This window comes from Pleuronectes platessa, chromosome 9 (assembly GCF_947347685.1).
Source record: "Pleuronectes platessa chromosome 9, fPlePla1.1, whole genome shotgun sequence".
In the NCBI taxonomy this organism is placed as follows: Eukaryota; Metazoa; Chordata; class Actinopteri; order Pleuronectiformes; family Pleuronectidae; genus Pleuronectes; species Pleuronectes platessa.
The window spans coordinates 12552688-12572839 of NC_070634.1; the positions used below are offsets into that span (position 1 = coordinate 12552688).

General features: G+C 43.0%; 1 protein-coding gene across 1 annotated transcript in view; it reads right to left on the bottom strand.

The window, feature by feature from the left end:
• LOC128448155 (zinc finger protein GLIS1) overlaps positions 1–20152 on the bottom strand; it is a 74928-nt gene that overhangs the window by 2097 nt on the left and 52679 nt on the right. Inside the window, exons 6-10 of the mRNA XM_053430719.1 lie at positions 16740–16850; positions 13448–13589; positions 9542–9716; positions 1054–1205; positions 43–198 (exon numbers count right to left, since the gene is read on the bottom strand). Coding sequence (XP_053286694.1) covers positions 43–198; positions 1054–1205; positions 9542–9716; positions 13448–13589; positions 16740–16850 — 736 coding nt within the window. The remainder of the gene's footprint in view (positions 1–42; positions 199–1053; positions 1206–9541; positions 9717–13447; positions 13590–16739; positions 16851–20152) is intronic.

Genomic DNA, 20152 nt, shown 5'->3' on the forward strand with positions numbered 1-20152 from the left:
TTCGGATTCTGGAAAAAAAGGGCCAAGGTAAATTGTCATTACCCGAAGAGCCGGCAGTGCTGGTCGACATGTGGAAGCCATTGTGCTGATGGGAAGTGTAGGCGTGAGAATCTCCGGGGACGTGGACACCACCGACCGTCTGCTCCATCCTGTAGGAGTCTCCGAAATGGAAGCAGCTCTGAAAGCTGCCTTGGTATTCTAGGAAACGAGGGAGGATGTTAAAGAGGGGATGAGACGAAGAGAGAGAGAAGAAAAATAGAAGCCTGACTTGAACAACTGCCACCAGCGTCTATGGCCGATTGTTTCCAGGGTCAGTGGGCGTCCGCTCCATCCGGCTGAAACTTAATGGGGCTCTCAAATTATGACAATGCTATATTTGTGCTCGAGCTACCTCTGCCAGCCCCATAGTGTGTAACGTTCGTCCCCATCGTCCCAGTTCGTACTCAGAATCGACCGCAGGAGTCACGATAATGGGGAAGCAGCCTTTCCACGAGCGCTATTACGCAACTGCCTGACCACAGCGCGGTTAGCGAGACGTCCATGTGTAGATCTTTACAGGGAAAACAGTGTTTAAGGCATTAGGAAAAAGGCTCGGGAGTGACAGCTGAGCCTTCCAATGTTCGGGCGCTGAGAGACAGCTGAACACATGAGCCAGCGTTTTGTTGGCTAATTCAGTGCAGGGGAAAGGCTTCCGGCGTGTGGTTTTCCCGACTCTGTTTCTTCGACTGTAATCTCTCTGTCCTAAAAATGCTCCGACAGAGCCACAGGGCAGTATCACTGCTCCGACTTCCTCTCTCTCAGGCCTTTCTTGTGGCTCTGGTGGTGCAGACACAGAGATGTTAAGATATATAAGTGTATTTAAATGACCCGGCACTGGGAATTCCTTCAAAAGGACATCATGCAAGAGTAATAGAGGAGTTAGATGTTGCTGTATCACCTGCCACGGGAAATAAAATTTTAAACTCTAATAGCCATTTTCAAATTCAATCCAGAACAGATTTCCTGAAACAACTTTAGGTTACATTCAGCCAGATGTCTGGAGGTCCATCTCACCGTCATTAGCAGACTGGTGATGGTGATAGTGAGAGTAGGGCTTTTGGTGGGGGTGAACATGCTGTTTCTCCAGAGGCGGCGGCTGCGGTGGTGGAGGAGGAGGAGGCGTCCCTGTTCCCTTCATCCCTGGAGACATCAGGGGGCCCGACACCCTGAGGGAGACACAGAGAGGCAGGGTGAGACATACTGTATGTGTTTAAAGCACTTAAAAGTCTCGATCACTGTTCAATAAAGGGCTTCATGCAGTGTGACATCCCGATCAAAGCCCAAGCTACACGGCGGCGTGCGAACCACATGATCGGACAAACCCAGCGGGGCCTTCAATGATCCTCATCATGCTGAAGAAGAAACAGTCCAGGCGTGTGGAAAACTCTGGCTCCCCACACGTAATCGTTCCTCCCACCACATACTACGATCTTATGTCAACAAACGGGAGAGTGTGCATTCAAGGGAAACCAACCCACCCACCCCCTGCTCCCCTCTCCCCATTCACACACACACACACACACACACACACACACACACACGTACACACACGACACGACACACACACACACACACACACACACACACCAGGCGCCCACCATGGCAGTGACCCCAGGCTTTGTGGCCTGGAGAAAAGAGGGCACCATCGTGTTTACATTCACAATGTCTGAGTGAAGGAATATTAAGATTACATGTTTGTGACTCTGAGGCCTGGAGTCTTTGTTTTGAGAATATGATTGTTTAAATAAAGGTTTGTTCATGTTACTGGATACATTTGTCATCCTGACACAGAAGTAGGCAAATCACATTTAGGGACGTCATCAGCTTAAACTCTACATCCCTTTGCAATGATTTTAAACGTACAATATGTAACTTCTGAGAGTCTCTCAAATAAAACCACAACAAAGGACCTAGTTTGTTGATATTATGAAGCAGCGTGGGAGCAAAATTCACATGGTTACCTTAAATAAGTTGGTGATTTCTCTGGGTTTGAACTTTGTTGACAGAAGGATAATGTTAATACACAAGTAAATAAAATACATGGTCATTAGATATTTAAATGAAGAATTGTTACTGATTATATTTTAATTGGAGAATATTGTGGACTTTTGTTCAGTCTCAGCTCACCTTATTTGGGAGATCTCTATGGTTTAAAGGCAAATATTTCTGCCACTTAGCATCATAGTTTAAACGGCCCACGCTTTAAAAACCTGCAGAAGGAATTGTATCCTCTACGTCATGGTTCATTGAACTTCCGCACAATCTTTCATTATTATCAGAGAATAAGTTCTGCATGACATCCTATCTTCTAACATGAAACGTATGCTGCTGTCATGATGGCTTTTAGTTCTGTCAATGCTGTGAGCAAAGGAATGGTTTTCCTCACATTTGTATAATTACGTCATGACTTTGCTGAAAGATGTCCTCCTCATGTGATGTGATGGCAGTTTAACGTGTCCTGAGACTATAAAGGAAGGAGTAGGAAATTATGAATACTCCTCTTCGATTTCTTGCGAAGTGATTGAGAAAATTGATACCATTCTTGTGTCTGTGCAACAAAATGTGACGCAAAGAGCCGAGGTGATTGTTAGGTTAGTTTGGGAAACGTATGTAAACAGAGAGAAACTGATCAGTCCAAAGTCTTAAACTAAAACTATGTCCTATATCCTCATTTATTTCATCGATTTAAAAACCAAAATGTAACATTAACAGGTTGTATGGAGGTGTAGCGTGTTCATTTGTCATGTTTAGAAATGTTTTCATCTTTAGACACAGCAGGGCTAGTTGCAGAATGAATGCTAAGCTAACTGGCCTCTCCAACACTAAGTATGGTACCAATCTCCTCATCAAACTTTCAGCAAGAAAACGAATAAGTATATTTACTAAACATGTCAAACTGTTCTATTACCACATCTGGTAATTATTCACACACTTAAATGGTACATGTGAAATTTAACAAGATACTCTATTTGAACAACAGTTTAATGACTTCATGTTGAACACTTGACATTAACTTGACGAAACAACAGCGATAAAAGACTGATATCGAACAGACCTGCCTTTAAAAACAGTGACGGCCAATCACCTCCCTCCAAATATTCAGCAGCTACTTACTAGCCTCTCACGACTGCATATCAGGAATGCCAACTCATAAACTGCTGCTGTTGCTGTGTGTCTGTGTGGTAGCATATGGTTTCCACTAAGCGCTATATGAACGTGATGACAGAGTGTTGCTGGTTGCTGGCCTGGCTGGAGACTGGGATATGAGCTACCACTCCGTGCACCAGTCACGCCCCGCCGCTCAGTGACTGGCAGTGGCTTTTGGCAGAGAGTGAGCATTGAGAGGAGATGCTAAACAATGTCAAACGAAAAGTGCTAAATGCTGCTATATTTACTTTACAGTTTAATTAGCTGCAAGACGCAGCCTCAGGCTCCACATGTTTGTTTGCTTTTATCAGCGGAGATCATCAAAAAAACGAATAAAAAATCAACCCTGGGATTAAGTCTTTTTATTGCCTCTAGATGAGATGTTGTGTTTTTACTTCTGTTTGTCGTCTTTCTGTTTGCTTGTCACAAACTGAACTGACTCCCTGAAGTCTAGTGGAGAGATAAACCTTGAGTCAATATGGGACTGTATTTTGGCAGTAACCTGTGATTCCTATCATATGGAAAGTAACTAAGTAATTGTATTTTCTTGTGCTTAACAAGTGAGTATTTTGACTTTTTTACTTTCAGTACATCTCTAACTACAAACTACTTTTACTGAACTGTAACTACATGTTGCAGATTTGACATAAAATCGAATAATCAGCTGACAAAATGCAGTACATTTTTTTTAACAACCTAATAGTATTTAAAGTACTATTGGCTCATACTCTACTTTAGTAAATATAACAACATAGGACTGTTACTTGAAAGAATGGACAATTGTTATCAAGTGGCATTGCCCTTTGCTGAAAGTCTTACTCCAGTAGATTGTTGCATTAAAACCCTAAAACTCAGCATTTATCCTCAAATTTTCATTTTCAAAATATTTGTCAAGAAAACAATTCCACCATGGCCTAGAAATGACTTAAATGTAGCTCTACACGTTCCTTCCTCTCAAGGCTGGGATGTAAGAACATGCAAATGTATGCCCTGCTCCTCGTCTACCCACCCTCACAGCGCCACCTGCAGCTAAGGAGCTTTTCCAAGCTAATGAGGCCCACCCACAGGTTGAAAGGTTTGGTTTCTTAGATTTGTGACTCCCATAACTAGCCTGCACTTTATGATGTTGGTAATGAAATATTTTTGACTGCCACATAACAGGGAGTCTTGTAGTCACCGCTTGTGCTACAACCTCCACAACCTCAGACGGACTGCACACCACACAACTGGAGTATTGTGGAGAATACATTTAGCAAGCCATGATATGTAATTCATCTCAGCAGCTGATTATCATTCAAGCATGTGTGACCATGCCCTTAAAGTGAATACATAGCCATGGCATTGGCTGTTATTTTGCTCAAATTATGTCTTTCATCAGATAAAAGCCACAAAGGAGACATGTTAACATGTTTAAAAACTTGATTTTCACCGGAGGGTGACTTTAAGTAAAAGATCTGAACACTTTCTCCAGCTTTCATTATAACTTTGACATAAACAAAATGAGGGACTTTCCAAATCCAGAAGTCGCAGGATTAGCCAATGAAAACAATTTAAATTGAGGAGATAGAGCTGATACCTTTAAAAAGTAACAACAAATCAGAAGACTATCTGGAGGTTACCCCTCTTGTCATTCTGTAAATGTTCATATAGGTATCAGATTTAACAGTATTTGGACTACACTTGACCTACATGTCTGTGCCGACAAAACTAAAGAGGCTTGTGTGACACCATGTGTTAGTTCAGCACTGGAGAAGCTTGCTGTTAGCGAGCGTGTCTAATCCACGGGTTGGCATAGGCCCAGTGCATGGCCATGTGTTCCTGTGGAGAGCACCGTTCCCCCAGGAGCTGCTGTCAGCACAAACTCGGGAAACAGTTATACTGTTCATATTTTTACGAGCTGCCTCTATGTGCAGCTAAAGTGAATCATAAGCTAATCACTGCCAGCTGCCACCGGCCCCGCTCTCGTCGCTCTCTAGCTCGCTAGCAGCTCGGGGTTGAGGTATGAGGGGAATCTTTCAAATGCCACATTAATCTCTCCTGCGATATTCATCTTCACTGACCATCCTGCATGCTCTCCTTTTTCCAGCCAGCCCACCCACTTTTGTTCCGCTGCAATGAGAGCGGTTTGACCATTGACCTGTTGATTCCTGAAGGTAGAGCTGGGGGGGAATTTAAGGTGAGGCCATCCGATTGATGGACTGTATTTCATATAAAGGTTAGGGAGGATGGAGAGAGAGTGAGAGATGTAAAATACTTACTTCTATGGTCAGACTTTTGAGAAGTTAATGTGAGGTCTGTTTTAAAGGCCTGAGGAGCCAAAAGGTTTACGAGACGCAAACCGTCGCTCACTCCAGTGGACACCAGCTCAGTGAGTTTGACTCGAGCAGCTCTGTGAATTTTTCTGTGAGTAATATGGGAAAGCTGATGTCATTCTGGGAATGAGCTTTGGTTCTACTCTGAAGTTGTTGGCTTAACTCCAGCCTTACGGAACGCTACGAAAAGATGAAGAGGACATTCCGACCTGGCCTGTCTGAAATTGCCCTGGAGCCACATAAGTCCAGACAAAATGACTCGTATTCAGGTATGCGGGCCATGGACGTCATCACTACAGGAGTGCAGCTATTGTCCAGAAACATTACGACTTATTGATTTTAAAGAGAAGCTGCATTGCAGTCTTGGCTCCGTGTGCGGAGTCATGATGGGATGGAAAGAAAAGCTGAAGATTCATGAACAGTCCTGCTCTGCTCCTCGTTTGTCTTCCTTCACCTGCAGTTAACTGTCCCACCAGGGAGCAGGGATCAAACCCTGTCCTCTGCAAACCCTACATTCCCCACAAACACTCTCCGCCTGCCCTCGCATCTCCACCCCCTCTGTAGCCGATCAGTAAGCCCTGCTGATGGATGACGGGGGCTTCTTTGGCGCTGATCGGTGGGAACCCTTCTGGTTCTGGTTAGCAAGCTAAAGCTTTGCTTGTGAGACAGACTACAGCATCCTGGCTAAAGCTAAGCTAAAGCTAAGCCAGCCCCGCAGGCCCCGCAGTGTGAAGAGCACAGCTAGGGTTGGGGAATATTTCTTAGGCCCTGGATACTCCAAGAAAGATAAGATGCACCAAACGCAGAGGATCCGTCCTTAATCACCATGCTTCCTGGAGGAATTTTGAGAGTAAATAATCAGATTTTTGTCCTTTGAGTTAAGTGTTTGCGTAGCAGGTTAATTGAAGACTACATGTTATTAACTGAGCGCCACAAAATGAGCGACTGCCCACATTCCGCCATGAGCGACTACCTCAAAAATGTTTTAGTTTGGGTTAAGAGATTGACACTCGTTTTCTGGATCACTGGAGAATGATAATGGCTGGAAGACAGACAGTGTAGAGTTACAAGAACGTGGACGTCCCCCTTCAGTTCAGGGACTCTTAATGTAGCTCTGTGCCGTCTCTGCCATCACTCTAATTAAATTATCCCAAGTCAATCATTGCCAAGGTATCAAACCGACTCAGTATTTATAATATTTGCAGAGGGGCTCTAATATCAATACCTGGGTAAAGGCCGTAGAGACTCCCCTCTGCAATTATATAACCACATATGGCCGAAGCAGTGAATGACAACATTTACCACCCATCTCTCTGAAGAGCACCGGCCACCGTGGACGAACAACCACCTCTATGAGAGGGAGGCCCTACACACACACGTGCCATACCAATCACCAGACGCATTTTACCTGGTATAATTTAATATTAGCTTCAGAAAAATGACACTGCTATTTACAAAGTCAAAAGAGTCTAAATGGCCCATTTGAGTCAGAGTAAACACATTTAGCCATGAGGTCAGAGGCTGCCGCACGAGAGGCAGGTTAGTTTGATAATTTTGTCAAAATGTTTAATGTCCTGCTAAACCGTTTGGGAAAAACAAGTGCGGCGCTGATATTGACTTTGGCAGCAGCCTGTATACTCAAGGCCTTAAACATGTAAATCAAATGCTCCATCTTCAGGCAAATGTAAGTAGACGTTTCATGCCCGGCTAGTTGTAGGTTCTGCCACAGCTCGCCCCCACCCTCTGTCCATATGGTGCGATGAACGGATAGAGCACTACAGTGTGTGTGTGTGTGTGTGTATGTGTGTGTGTGTGTGTGTGCACGTGCGTTCATGGCCGCTCTCAGGTCAAACATCTTGGTTCGATGAAATCTGTAAGTTTTGGAAATTGCTGTAGTTGTATGAGGCAGCTTAAGGTGGGGAGTCAAATATATACATGAACAAGGGAGATGACATATTTGGCATAATGGGCACTTAGGTTAGAAATGTAGAGAAACACAAACACACACACACACACACACACACACACACACGCACACACACACACACACACACGTCAAACACCCAAAGGAACAGACCCACATCTCACATCCAATATGTCCCCCTGCCCATGTACCAGCTCTTACAGCATCCCCCCCACTCAGGTTCTTTTCACTTTCCATTTCTGTCCCTGCTCAGGTAATTGTGAATGCTGCTGAGAGAGAGGCACCGAAGCCACGAGGTTTATTTCAACAGCGTTCTCCAGTTTTCAGGGCTTGAAACAACACATCACCTTCCAGATGCTTCCAGAGGCCGACCTGACGTCTCCGGGCGGCACTCGGACGTTTACATCCACCCGGTTTAAAACTGCGGCGGGGCAACCGGTGCAGTGTTTGTGCTGGAGGTCGACCGCTCTGCTGTGCCTCACACCCCAATCACATGCAATCATGTGTGTTTCCTGGATTACTATATGTAAACTCCTCTCACTCACACACACTCCCACACACGGAGACACACACGAGGACGAATGAGTGCACAACTCTCAGAGCAAGAAAGCCATCAAACCTCATTGTGTCATACGTCTGCGCTGTATACACTCCCACAAAAGTGTATATACACACGCAGACACCCAACGAGCAGACCACAGAGTTAAAGGAAAGCATGTTTATGTAACACGATCACTGTTGTAACACACACTCTATGATGTTCGATTCCGTCCACTCTTTCTCAATGTTATTAAACTGTAAAAGGCTGTTTTCCTTCACTACCTCCCTGGTTTTTCGGCACATTGTTTAGCACAGTACACACAGTTGCCTCCTGACGACACTCGGGCTCTAACTCCGCTCCGCTGGCTCTCTGGGGAAATCATCGGCGCTAATAGGAAACATTCGGTGCCTCTCACGCACACGCTCGTCCCTGCTGAAGTGTCCCCAAGCAAGGCAGTCGCACCTCCAAGAGCTGCAGATTTTCAAACTGTCGGTATCTAACGTTAGAGGCAGCTTCGTATGAACGGGTTTCAGCAGAGTTGATTAATGAATACTCGTGAGTCTAGAAAAACATTTTCTTCTTCGCCAAAGATGTAGGAACAGTGGCACACTCAGTAAATCATCCTCAGTTTTACAGCCTCCTTTTTAAAAGTGTCCCCGGATGTACTTATTCTCACAATTATCTGGGAGATATATCATCTTTTTAGATGGTATAGTTTTATATATTTGTATTGTGGTATATGTGTCTAATGGAGTATATGAGTACCTACAGTACATCTGTACAATATACTTGTTTCTTTCTCTTTTCTTTTGACTCTTGTCCTATGAGAGTAAAACGACTCACAACACAAACACCACAGGATGATACTATCACGCCGCTTTGACACTTTACTCTCATTAAAGTGTGAATCATGTCCGGCCAAGCAGTTTGGTAATCGTGCTGACGCCGTTATATCCAGTAGAGATGGGGGACCTTATGAACACTGATGCCGGTGCCAGAAATATGGCTGGTGATGTGTCACGTTGACCCCGCGGTGACCAGCACAGCCCCTCCTCCCAGGAGGCTTGTCTCAGGGGTCGGGGAGCTGAGTTTGTTTCCAGTAAGACCGCCAAATGGGTTTGTCAGCAGGACAGAGAGGCTTAACCTAACATGAGCTAAGTGGGTTCGCCCAGCGGTTCTTCCCCGACTCAGGATAATAAATAGGTGAAAAACAATGGAAACAAGGGTTGAATATGTGATCATAATGATAATATCAGGGAGATGCTCTGCTGAGAAGGAAGTTTGTGCTTCGCTAAGTTGCTGACGTTTGTGTATTGTGAGGATAAATACACACAAAGAGTGTAGTGTGTGTAGCAGTTAATGTGGAAACAAGTTGTTCAGGGGTCATCCATATCCACAGAGGTTTTAAGTAACTTCAGCTAGAAACGTTTAATCTCAGCACAGTGTGTTGTCACATGACTTTACGTCACATATCTGAACTTGTATCTGCCATTTTACATAAAATGCTGAAACATTTATTATATCAGGGATTTTAGACTAATGACCTGTCATCTGGGAAAACATCCACCAAGCACTCACCCGTCTCTCGTGCCGTCCATGGCAGTCAGCGGGGACAGGTGATGAGGGCTGCCGAGGTCGCGGTCTAGCCGGTGTTGTCTGGAGGGCAGGTCGCTGGCAGAGATGGGGTTGGGGTTGGGGGAGAGGAGCTCCACCGAGGTGCTTTGATGGGGGGTGCTGGAGCCAGTGTACATGCCTGAAAGACAAACAAAGCTAATTCAGTAAATGTGCCAAATAAACCCGAGGGTCCGGTGCTCCGTCTTCCCTTTGAGCAAATCAAAAGCTTTTTCATGACAACAGGATTTTCCAAAATGTTTGGACAACCTTCAGCCAATCAGAGTTGCGTAAAATGAAACGCTCTGTGTTTGCGCTGTCTGTAATTTAGGGAACATTGTTTGTGCTGCCACACGGATTGGCCTGGTTTGCCCTCTCAGCTGTTTGTTCTCGTTACACAATAATAAACTAAAATGTTACATGTGTTTGAGCTGTAACTTTGAGCCGGAGGGCATTTGAAAGGCAGAACGAGGTTACAGGATAACCTCTGTGTTGTGTGTGTTTGCGTCGCATGGTTGTACGAGTTCATGCAGCCGCACGTTGACCTGTGAGGGAACAGTATATGTGAAGCAGTGCAGCATGTGCATGTCTACATTTGCATTGTACTGTATCAGTATGATTTTATTTGACTCGCTGCTGGAAATGTTCAGAAGAGAATAAAATCATTTTATGACTCTGTTCCAAATCTCAAATATGTCCTTCAATATTCCATCTCTAACTTTTTCGAAACTACATTTGATTAATATTTTGTTGATGCAGTTTTCTGTGGGGGGGCCATTATTTTCTACTCATGCTGGCTGCCCTCTGCCAACTTTCTCTACTGTTTCAAGCTGCATACTATGATTAAACACGGATCCATTATTCTCATCCAGAATGCCCTGGGCCGCTAGGGCTGCAACTAATAATAGTGATTATTGATTCATGTTTTATTTGTTTTTATTTTTCCATTTATAATGAAATATGCCCGTCCCAAAGTTCCTAAAGCCCACAGTGACGTCTTAAAGCTGCTTGTTTTGTCCAACCAGCAACATTAAAACCAAATGCCTTCATTTCACAACAATGTAAAAGAAAAAAGCAGTAACTCTTCACATTTGAAAGAATGAGAGAATGTTTGTCATTTTTGTTCTACTTGGACATTTCAGCGAGTGAATATGCTGCATTGCTTGTGATCTTTCAAAGCTTATGGTTTTCCGGTGGTTTAATTCCATCATCATATAAAAATGTTGCTCCAAAGGGAGAGACTAATTCATTAAAGAACTAAACACTTAGAGGGAAACTGAACATGATCTCCACTTGCTCTCCCAACACAGTAAATCTACTCCTTCCCTCTTCCACCTTGTTTATCGCCTGATTTCTTTCCCAGCATCCTTGAGGACAGCCGTGCGCTGACTGTCTGGTGCAGTTAACCGGTAACGAGAGGAGCGGACAAGGAGAGATGAAAAGATAGAGGAAAGATCAGCGCTCCTGGTTTTGCCGTTTCCAGGCCCCAGCTGTTCTCAAGTGGAAGCATGCCGAGGCCTGATCTGACAGCGCTCCGAAATGGTTACAAGCTTGATTCATTACCCCCAAATCATCAGTCAGAGACCTTAAATGTTTTCCCCTTTAGCCCCCAACATCTGCTACCAGAACGGCAAAACAGTCGACAAATAATGGCTGTGATTGCCTCAATTTCATCGCCGGTTCCTCGCAGAGGGAGACGGAGGGGATCTGATGGCGCTCTTTACGAGTTAGTGGATCATTATGTTGTGAAGATGTTGTGGAAAAAAGCTTCTGGTGGCGTTCAGGAAATAACTAACTAGTTCTGTGTGAGAAGAAGATGGAGAGTTATATCAAATCCACCAGTCAGCATAACAGCAGGAGCATGTAAACCTCTGCATTAAACCTGTGATGAGTACTTCCTCTGGATAATCAGCGAACACTCTAATTACGCTCTATAAAACAGAGAGGGGCTTCTCGTAAGTCTCGCTGCAGCCATGTGAATAAGAGCAGACTTACAACCAGCAAACAGGAAAACCACTTCAGCTCTGACTGGAAGCATGACTCATTTTCTGCTCCACAAGTGTTAATGATGGGACGGCTGCCCACTTTGCTCCGCCCCTTCCACACATCCCATTGGCCCCAGAACAAAGTGCAGCTCGTGTCAAATGGGGATCCAACCTGCGACACCTATCACCGGTTCTTGAACAACACCGCGTCCTTGAAGGCTTTGGCGTCGGCTCGTGAGCGAGCTCCTTGGGGGCTTTAAAACCCTTTAAAACAAGAGAGTAAGTAACATCCACTCAGAAACAGAGGGAGACCGAGGGTAAAAAGCCAAGACTCAGAGGCTCGGCCCGACAATCAAAGACAAGTTGAGCGTTCACAGTTGTCAACGGTGCGCAGAGTTCCAGCAACAATAACAGAGAGCGATGGGGAGCCTGGACGGGGTACAGGAAGAAAACAAGGACAGATGTGTCCATAAAGTGAGGGAGCCACGGGGCATCTCTCTTGTCTTTAAGATGTTTATAATCTATTTATCTCCCTCTTGTTTCCAATCCAGTGTGGTGTTGACTTTCGGTGACGGTCAAATTCATCAATTAGAAAAAATGGGACGTTTAAAAGCCACATGTGACGAGTAAAAGTTAGTGTTTGTTGCTGTTGCTAATGGATTCTGCAGCCTTTGCCTGACAAGATGACAGGTTAACATGATGTGGCTCTGACATACAAACCCAACCAACAACAGCACAAGATGGTAACACTTAAATATCCAAGTGCTTTCCAAATGATTTATTTAAAATGGGAATATGCACTTTTAGTATGACCAAATGCAGCGGGAGTATGATTTTTACAGCCGGAAAAAACACAGAATTAGCATAAACCATCTGCAGGACAGTTCACATAGCTGTTGATTATCAGCGATGACTCGATGATTGCTCTACCAGGTGTCTGGGATTCTGGCGGTCAGGCCTCACTCGCAGGCCTATTCTTCTGTTTTGGAACAAATATTCCCCGGCCATCGATATTCTGAGACACAGCCGGTCCCATCCCCTCACATTGTGAATTAACCATGGAGGATAGAGCTACTAACAGTGTCATATGACATGTTTCATTCAGGCCAAAGACCAAATCATTAGGAGGGAATTCTTGTTGAAATGATTTTTTCTGTTGAATTCTCACAGATACTAGATACCAGTAGAGTGAATTCCTCCACCAAGGCCCAGCAGTCCACTCAAATTCTAGACAAGCCTTTAAGCTTAAGTCATCCATCTATTATCTATATCCTTTGGGGGTGGCATTGGGGCTGAAGCCAATCCCAGCTGACATTGGGCAAGAGGCGGGGCACACCTTGGACAGGTCGTCAGTGTATCACAGGGTCAACATACAGGGTACCCAGAGGAAACCCACGCCAACACGAGGAGAACATGCAAACTCAGTAGAGCACAGACCTCCGTCAAAGCCCAACTCTTCAATCAAGCTGCACTGGATTTCACACACTCATAGCGAGCAATTCCCTAAATGGTCCTAATTTGGATTTCCTTGGGGAAAAAGGTGAAAATGTGGGGAAGTGTAAATCCTGGATCCGGCCCCTGATCCGGATTCACACCAACTTGTAATCGGTTCTTCCCGACCCATCCCACAAGTTTCGTGGAAATACATTCAGTTGTTTTTGTGTAATCTTGCTTACAAACCAACCAACCAATAGAATAACAGACTAACAGGAGTGAAAACATGGAGGTGATAATAAACTACTGGCATGTGCTGTGAGGAAATGCACTGAGAGATAGACAGACTTGAAGCCTATGTTTCCGGCGCAAGCACAGGGATATATTACTTCTTAATGTACCAGAAGGCTACAGAATCAGGGTGTTGTGTGACAGAGCAGCGTCCTGTGTGCACCTGTGAAGATGTCTTGGCCCAGTCCTGGAGAACGACCATCTTTGCCGTTGTAGAGGTGCTGCGAGGAGGCGGAGCTCTGAAGGTGCTGCATGGACAAACACTCACTCAGGACATCCTGCTCCAGGTGAGGGCAGGGCCGAAGCTGTCGGTCACAAAGGTTAGAAGAAAACAAAAAACCGTTAGATAAAAGTTATGATGAGTCACTGAGAGAGAAACTCCCATCTGCTCCAGAAGATTACGCAATCGAGGAACAAAACGCAGCTTCAGTTTATTTTGTAAGTTGGTGCCTGTGTGGGGTGTGTTTTCTCTTTGTGCAGTAATGTGATTGTGTTGTTAATATGAAACAGTAACTCAGCAAATGAGAGGACATGGTCATCCAGGGGGAACCAGGGGACAGATCACATGCTGCTCTCTGAGTCACTCGCTGGCCTTGGACACTGTGGCGGAGCGATTACTCAATCAAATCAGAGCCAATGTGAGATTGCTTCTGTTTTTCCCGCTGCCCACAGTAATGGGGGCAACTGAAGACACATTTCAGCCTCAGAGTCCTTCACACGCCACGAAGAAGAAACCTTAACCTTGAGGTGAAATTGGACATCTGCCTTATGGATCGGCGGAACAGCTGAGCTCTGTTGTATACATCAGTGGATTTCACTGTAATAAAAGGTTATAGTTGCTGTGGTGCAAACTGGGACAGCACAAACATCTTGTTCTTTCCTCGGGAGATCTATCTTAAAAACATCCTGAGGAACCGACACAGGGATCAGGATAGAGGTAAAGCGTATTATCTGAAGTGCTATAGAAAGGAAGGGATTTTAAACCGATGTGTGTGAAATGAAACAGTCAAAATTTAACATTGGCTTATGAGTTATGAGTGACAGCAAGTAATGGAAAAACAAATATCAGTGGACTTGATCTACTCAGAACTATTCCTTGGTGAGTTGAAGCGTAAATCAACAAATCACATAAACACAACATCAACACTGAATAAATCCCACTGACAAGTTTTAAACAGTTCACACTAGTGTTGTAGACAAAGGGTCTAGAAATGAAATATGTTTGTTTTGTTCCACTTTTGCAATGTAAGAAACTCGCTCCTGCTTTTTCCTCACATGGGCTCCATTGGACATTTTACTGACATTTTACTGACAGGAACATTTTCAGAAAATGTCAGGAGCAGCTGAGGCCCATACAGACTGCACCCTGGGAAATAAAATATCCAGACTTCAGAACAGTTCTGACAGGAGCCAATTTATTGTGTAAAGATTTAGTAAAAAAGAAGGTAATTCCTATAAGAGAACTATTAAATGTATTAGAACCTTTTTTAATATATTCATTAACATTGTGCTTTATTAATAAATTACATTTATGCTGTTTTATTCTGTTTCCATAGAACATTATCATTGTTTTTAACTTGAGCTTTTTGTTTTCTTTCATAATTTAGAATCAATCAATCAAATTTATGTGTATAACCCCTATTGACAAATCACAATTTGTCTCATTGGGTTTAACATAATGTGACCTCCTTTGCCCATAACCCTAAAAAATTCTAGCCACAGATTACTATATGTCTCCATTCATGTTCTTCTTTTGATCGTTGTCCTGTGTTTTAGTTTGTTCATGTGTGTTAATTGTCTTTGCTTGTACTTACATTTTCAACTTCTTTACTTAATTTCTGCCCATTTTGACCAGGACTCCTTGGTAGAAGAGATATTTCAAGGTCTATGTAAATTCCATTGAGATAATTTATATTATAATTTGGCGCTATACAAATAACATGTAATGTAAGGTAAATTAATTGAATACTGTATCTCAATATGACTATCCTGGCTAACAACAAGATAAATATATAATAAATAAAATGTATCCAGAATCGTAAAAACTTGAACTGAATCAAGTGTTCAATCAACCAGAAAATCTAAACATGAAACAAACCTACATCGTATTTTATTTTTCGTCATCACGCTGCAATATTTACTATCTTCACGAATCCATATTTTTTTAGTTGTGTGTATAACAGTAAGAGGTGAAAACTTTATGGCTCCAGGAGGCATAAAAACCTGGCAGTGCTGCGCTGAGTCATTTGGACCAGAAGGAGCCGAGTGCATCATTCAGAGAAATTGCTCCAGTTAAACACGACTAAATGTCAGAGCTGTCAACCACATGTTTTCCTCTCCATCATCAGTCCAACCCGTCCCCTTCCTTGAGTCTGTCTTTGTCCCTGTGTCTCTTTCTTTCATAGAGTTAATTGGCAGCAATGAGCCAAGTGGACAGATAACAACTTCTGCCTTCTTGTTCGCTGAAAACATAAATGATGGCACTTTTCAACATGCTGGCATCCTCCATGTTATGATTTCATACTTAGATACTCTATGTCCATGTGTGTGTGTGTGTGTGTGTGTGTGTGTGTGTTTGTGTGTTTGTGTCCTCCAGGGAGAGCCTGACTAGTGCCCTGCAAAACATTTGTCTAATGTAACTGGGGCTGTGTTTTTCCCCCCACAGCGACACTCCTAACAGTTTTTCTCCGGGCCGGCTCCAAGAGTGGAGTAAGAGCATTTGTTTGACATTTGTCCATAACATCTGGTCATTGGAGTATTCCGCACTACAGCTTATTAACAATGCTACAAGCGCACATGTGTTTCCCTTTATGACGCTGGAGCAAAAGAACACATCATCCAGCCTGCCACTATCCAGCCCCTTCCACAACAATGAGCCCATTCTCTCTGTTATTTACCCACTTCCAGTCAGGGAAAGAATGAGCTTTTGACCATGAACATGATGAAATGTGGTTGAACCTGATCTATTGTGGGGAAACGATTCTCAGAGACAACCCTCTGAGTCCGCCCCCCGGGCCTCCCAACCCTGAAATTAAACCAACCAGATAGATCTGTGGATAATACAGATCAGAACAGGACAGATTACATGAAGTGGTGTGTTTGTAAAAACCTGCAGCTCGGCCGTAATGACTGGAACAAGGTCATTCTGGAAGTTCACCAAGAAAAAGATGCACGGTAGCTGCTGAGCAGGGTTTACTGTTACAGATGTTTTTTAACCACCCATACACATAGAATGACCATGAGAATTACTTTAATGCAACATGAACCATAACAGATAATAATCTTCAGTTATCTGCTGACTGACTCCAAGTTTGTCAGTGATAACTTTCATTTGCTTTTATTTAATGCTCAAAAATAAGAAAACAATAATTGTCACGTGACATAATGTTGTTTCATTTTGGCCTCATAACACTATAGGGACATTAAGCTTTTCCACTCTTCACAGAGTATCTTACCTTCCTACGCACCTGTTGCTCTTTGGCCGAGTGGATTTTGACATGTTTGCGTAGCGAGCTGGGATCTGTGTAACGTTTGGTGCAGCCGGGGATCTGACACGCATACGGTTTCTATGAGGAGAGAGAAAAACATTTCACATCAGTTGTAACACATTTGCGTTATTGCAAGAGAGGCAGCAACAACAAGGGCAGATATGAAAGAGCACATATGGGAAAAAATGAAGGTGGAAAATATTTATACAGTAGGTTTGAAATTTGTTGAAATAAAGGGAAAGGTACAGTCCTACCTTTCAGCTGAGAAAAACACATTGTTTGAAGAAAGAGAGGAGAGGAAGAGCAGAAAAGGGATGAAAAGAAGAGACAAACAATCAGTTGAAAGGTATTGAAACACCAAATGATCTTAAAACGACAGAATTGGACAGTGTTTGTTTTCCAGGACTTTAAAGCTGAATAGTCTGTGTTCTGTTTCTCTCTCTGCAGGGGTGAATCCCCACAAATAAGATTAAAACGCCAAGATGCTGAATTGTCACTTAAGTTTTATGAACTAAACTGGAATGTCACTCAGTAGCTCCACCAAGGCCCAACAGCGCCCTTAAATACAATCAAGCTGCACCCAATTTCATACACTGATAAATATAAGGTCCCTAGATTTGCCGGATCTCATTAAGATCCATGAATTGTATCGTGATCCGGATTCACACTAAAATTGATTAATCTCCATTGGCATCCATTCAGTAATTTTTCCATAATCTTGCTAACAAACAAACACACCAACAAATGGACAGGCAGCGCAAACAAAATTAAACATTAGTCTAGTTGACATTGATTGTGCTCTACTTTCTACATTTTGATTGCATGACTAATAAAATAGATACATCCTGTGAATTGTTTGACATAGCATATTGTTGAGCAGTCATATGAAAGCTGTGTAGTGGTTCTCTACACCAGCAGCTCAGGGTGCGTGCTGACATGGTCATAAAGACGGAGATTAGGCAGATTAGTGTAACAGAACATCTGTAGAACGACTGCTCTGTCATGGAGTTTCCTCATCATTTCACATTCCTCTCATTTACCAAGCAAATAAAGCATGTAGCTCGCTGATTGAAGGATTTTTTCCCCTTGCTGCACTTTTTTTTTCTTCATCCTCAGGAATATAAGTTGCCCATTAAAGTGTAAGAGGATATGTGTCTTTATTAGCTCGGCCTCCATACCTCAACCTCCTCTGTAAATAATCCATTGTTATTCCAGGGTGCTTACAGTGCCACTCATCTCCGCCATGTTTGTTTTGCCAAGCATAACCCAATACAGCGCCGAAAAAAAAGAAAATCAGGCACAACTTCTGTGTAGAATAAATATCATTAAAGCTTGAAAATGATTTTCCCCCAAAGTGTTTTTGGCAGCGCAGGCAGCTGGGCAGGAACCACGAAGGCCTTAGCAGGGTGTTAATGTGAAGCCATAAGCATCGGGGTCCCAGATTAGCTGTATCATTTGTCCTACTGTGGAAAGAGTGGGTGGTGGAAGAAAATCCCTAACTGACAGAAAAACACAGGTTCGCATTCAAGCTTCTACTTGGGTAAACACGAAAGAATGATTTACTGGTCCACAAACCAAAACACATTGGTAGCTGGCCAATACAGAAACACAGGGGAGAAATATTCTGGTAATACAGCTATTATAAAAATACTACTAAAATGAATTTAGTTTTCAAGTCATTAAAAAAGTGGTACATTAGAGAGTTTTTTTACAACTTAAAAAAATTTGACCCTTGCTAAAAGGTTCCTTGAATGCGGAGTAGTGTCAAAATTGAATCAATGAGAGTCACCCGAGATACAGACAAGAAGTTTCCACCATCGGAAACAATTCTCTATAAAAAAAAAAAAGAATTTTGTTCTTTGTCCTGTTCGGTCCTGCAGCAACACTGCACCGAGAGACGTGAAGAAAACCATGTGAGTACCCTCCTCATCCATTCTGAGCAATTAGTACTTGTCAAAGACATCGCCGCCACTCTCTTGACAAACTTGGAATCCAGTAGTAACCAGTGGCACCTAAGCAGATGACAATATTCTCTTACAGTAGTTATATGGCTGAAAAATGGCTGAAACCAGAGGTTCATCGAGTTAATTACTGGACACGTCAGGATTGGTGAAATGTATAAAACGGAGTTAGTGAAACACAGATTTAGAAACTTAGCCTAACTGCTTGATGAGAGATGGAAAAGGACACAGAAAAAAATATTGCACAGAAAAAAAGCTAAAGAAAACAGCCAGCTCTAAACTTTAGGATACTCCCTGAGCTAAACCTAATAGACTTATTTATCTAATCATTCATATTTCCCCTTTTTCCTTTTGTTCTTTTCGGTTGTGCTCTTGGGTCAATTCCAAACTGAGTAATACTAAACACTTTTCTCTTTTTCTCTTACCTCTGAAGAAGTAACTACTGTAAGAGAATATAAAAAGAAACTGTAGCACACAAGTTAAAATACATTTAATGCTGGAAAATAGATTTTAACCAAATCATCAAATTACTAACAATATTTTCCAATGATAAATATTCAGAGCTGAGGAGTTTTGTGAACTAGAGATGTGAATATGGCATGTTTGAGCAAGGATCCTTCTTCCTCTTAATTCTTCCTCCTGCCTACGGGTTTTCCATGTCGTTCAGATTGTATTGTCATCTTGAGATAAATGTGTAATTTCAGACGTATAAATACAATTTTATTGACTTGACTACATGTGACTTTATGGAAAAAGTGCAACAAGTATTTCACCAAATTATTAAATGTTTTGACTTGTTAAATGATTATGTTGATTCAAAGTAACAACACTGGTTCATAAATCTGTGATTTATTAGGATACAAATATTATCAGGACTCCTATAGACCTGAGTAGTGTCATATAATGTAGAAATTATTTAAAATAATGTCAATGAAGTGGCATTAGAGAAAAACGCCTCAACCTTGGACTTCATAATTTGAGCAAAACAACTTATTTACTGCGGGGCTGTGTTGGTGTGCAGATGGAGATAAAGTGAGGTATTGGTGGAGGCTACTGAGACATGACGAGCGGCGGCGATGGGTGACTCAACCTTTCCTTCCTGTCCCTGCAGGTCGGACAAACAGGAGAAGCTCTGTCTGAGCTCACAAGTCGGTTACGGCCTGAGAGCTGCGACTCGGCCTAATGGAACTGATCATTTACGTCACTGCCAGTGCTGAGAGAGCAGGAATGCCCCACCGCTCAGTGACTGACAGAAAACTGAAGTCTACCACTGTAAAGATGTGGAAATAAGCACTGAGGCTTGGATGGCTGCAGTGGAGGGGTAGAGTGTGAGCAAAGCTTTATTCAGGGATACACACCCAAACGTATGCTGAGCTGAGAGCCAATTCCACTTCAGTTCAACGTTCCTTTTTTTTTTTT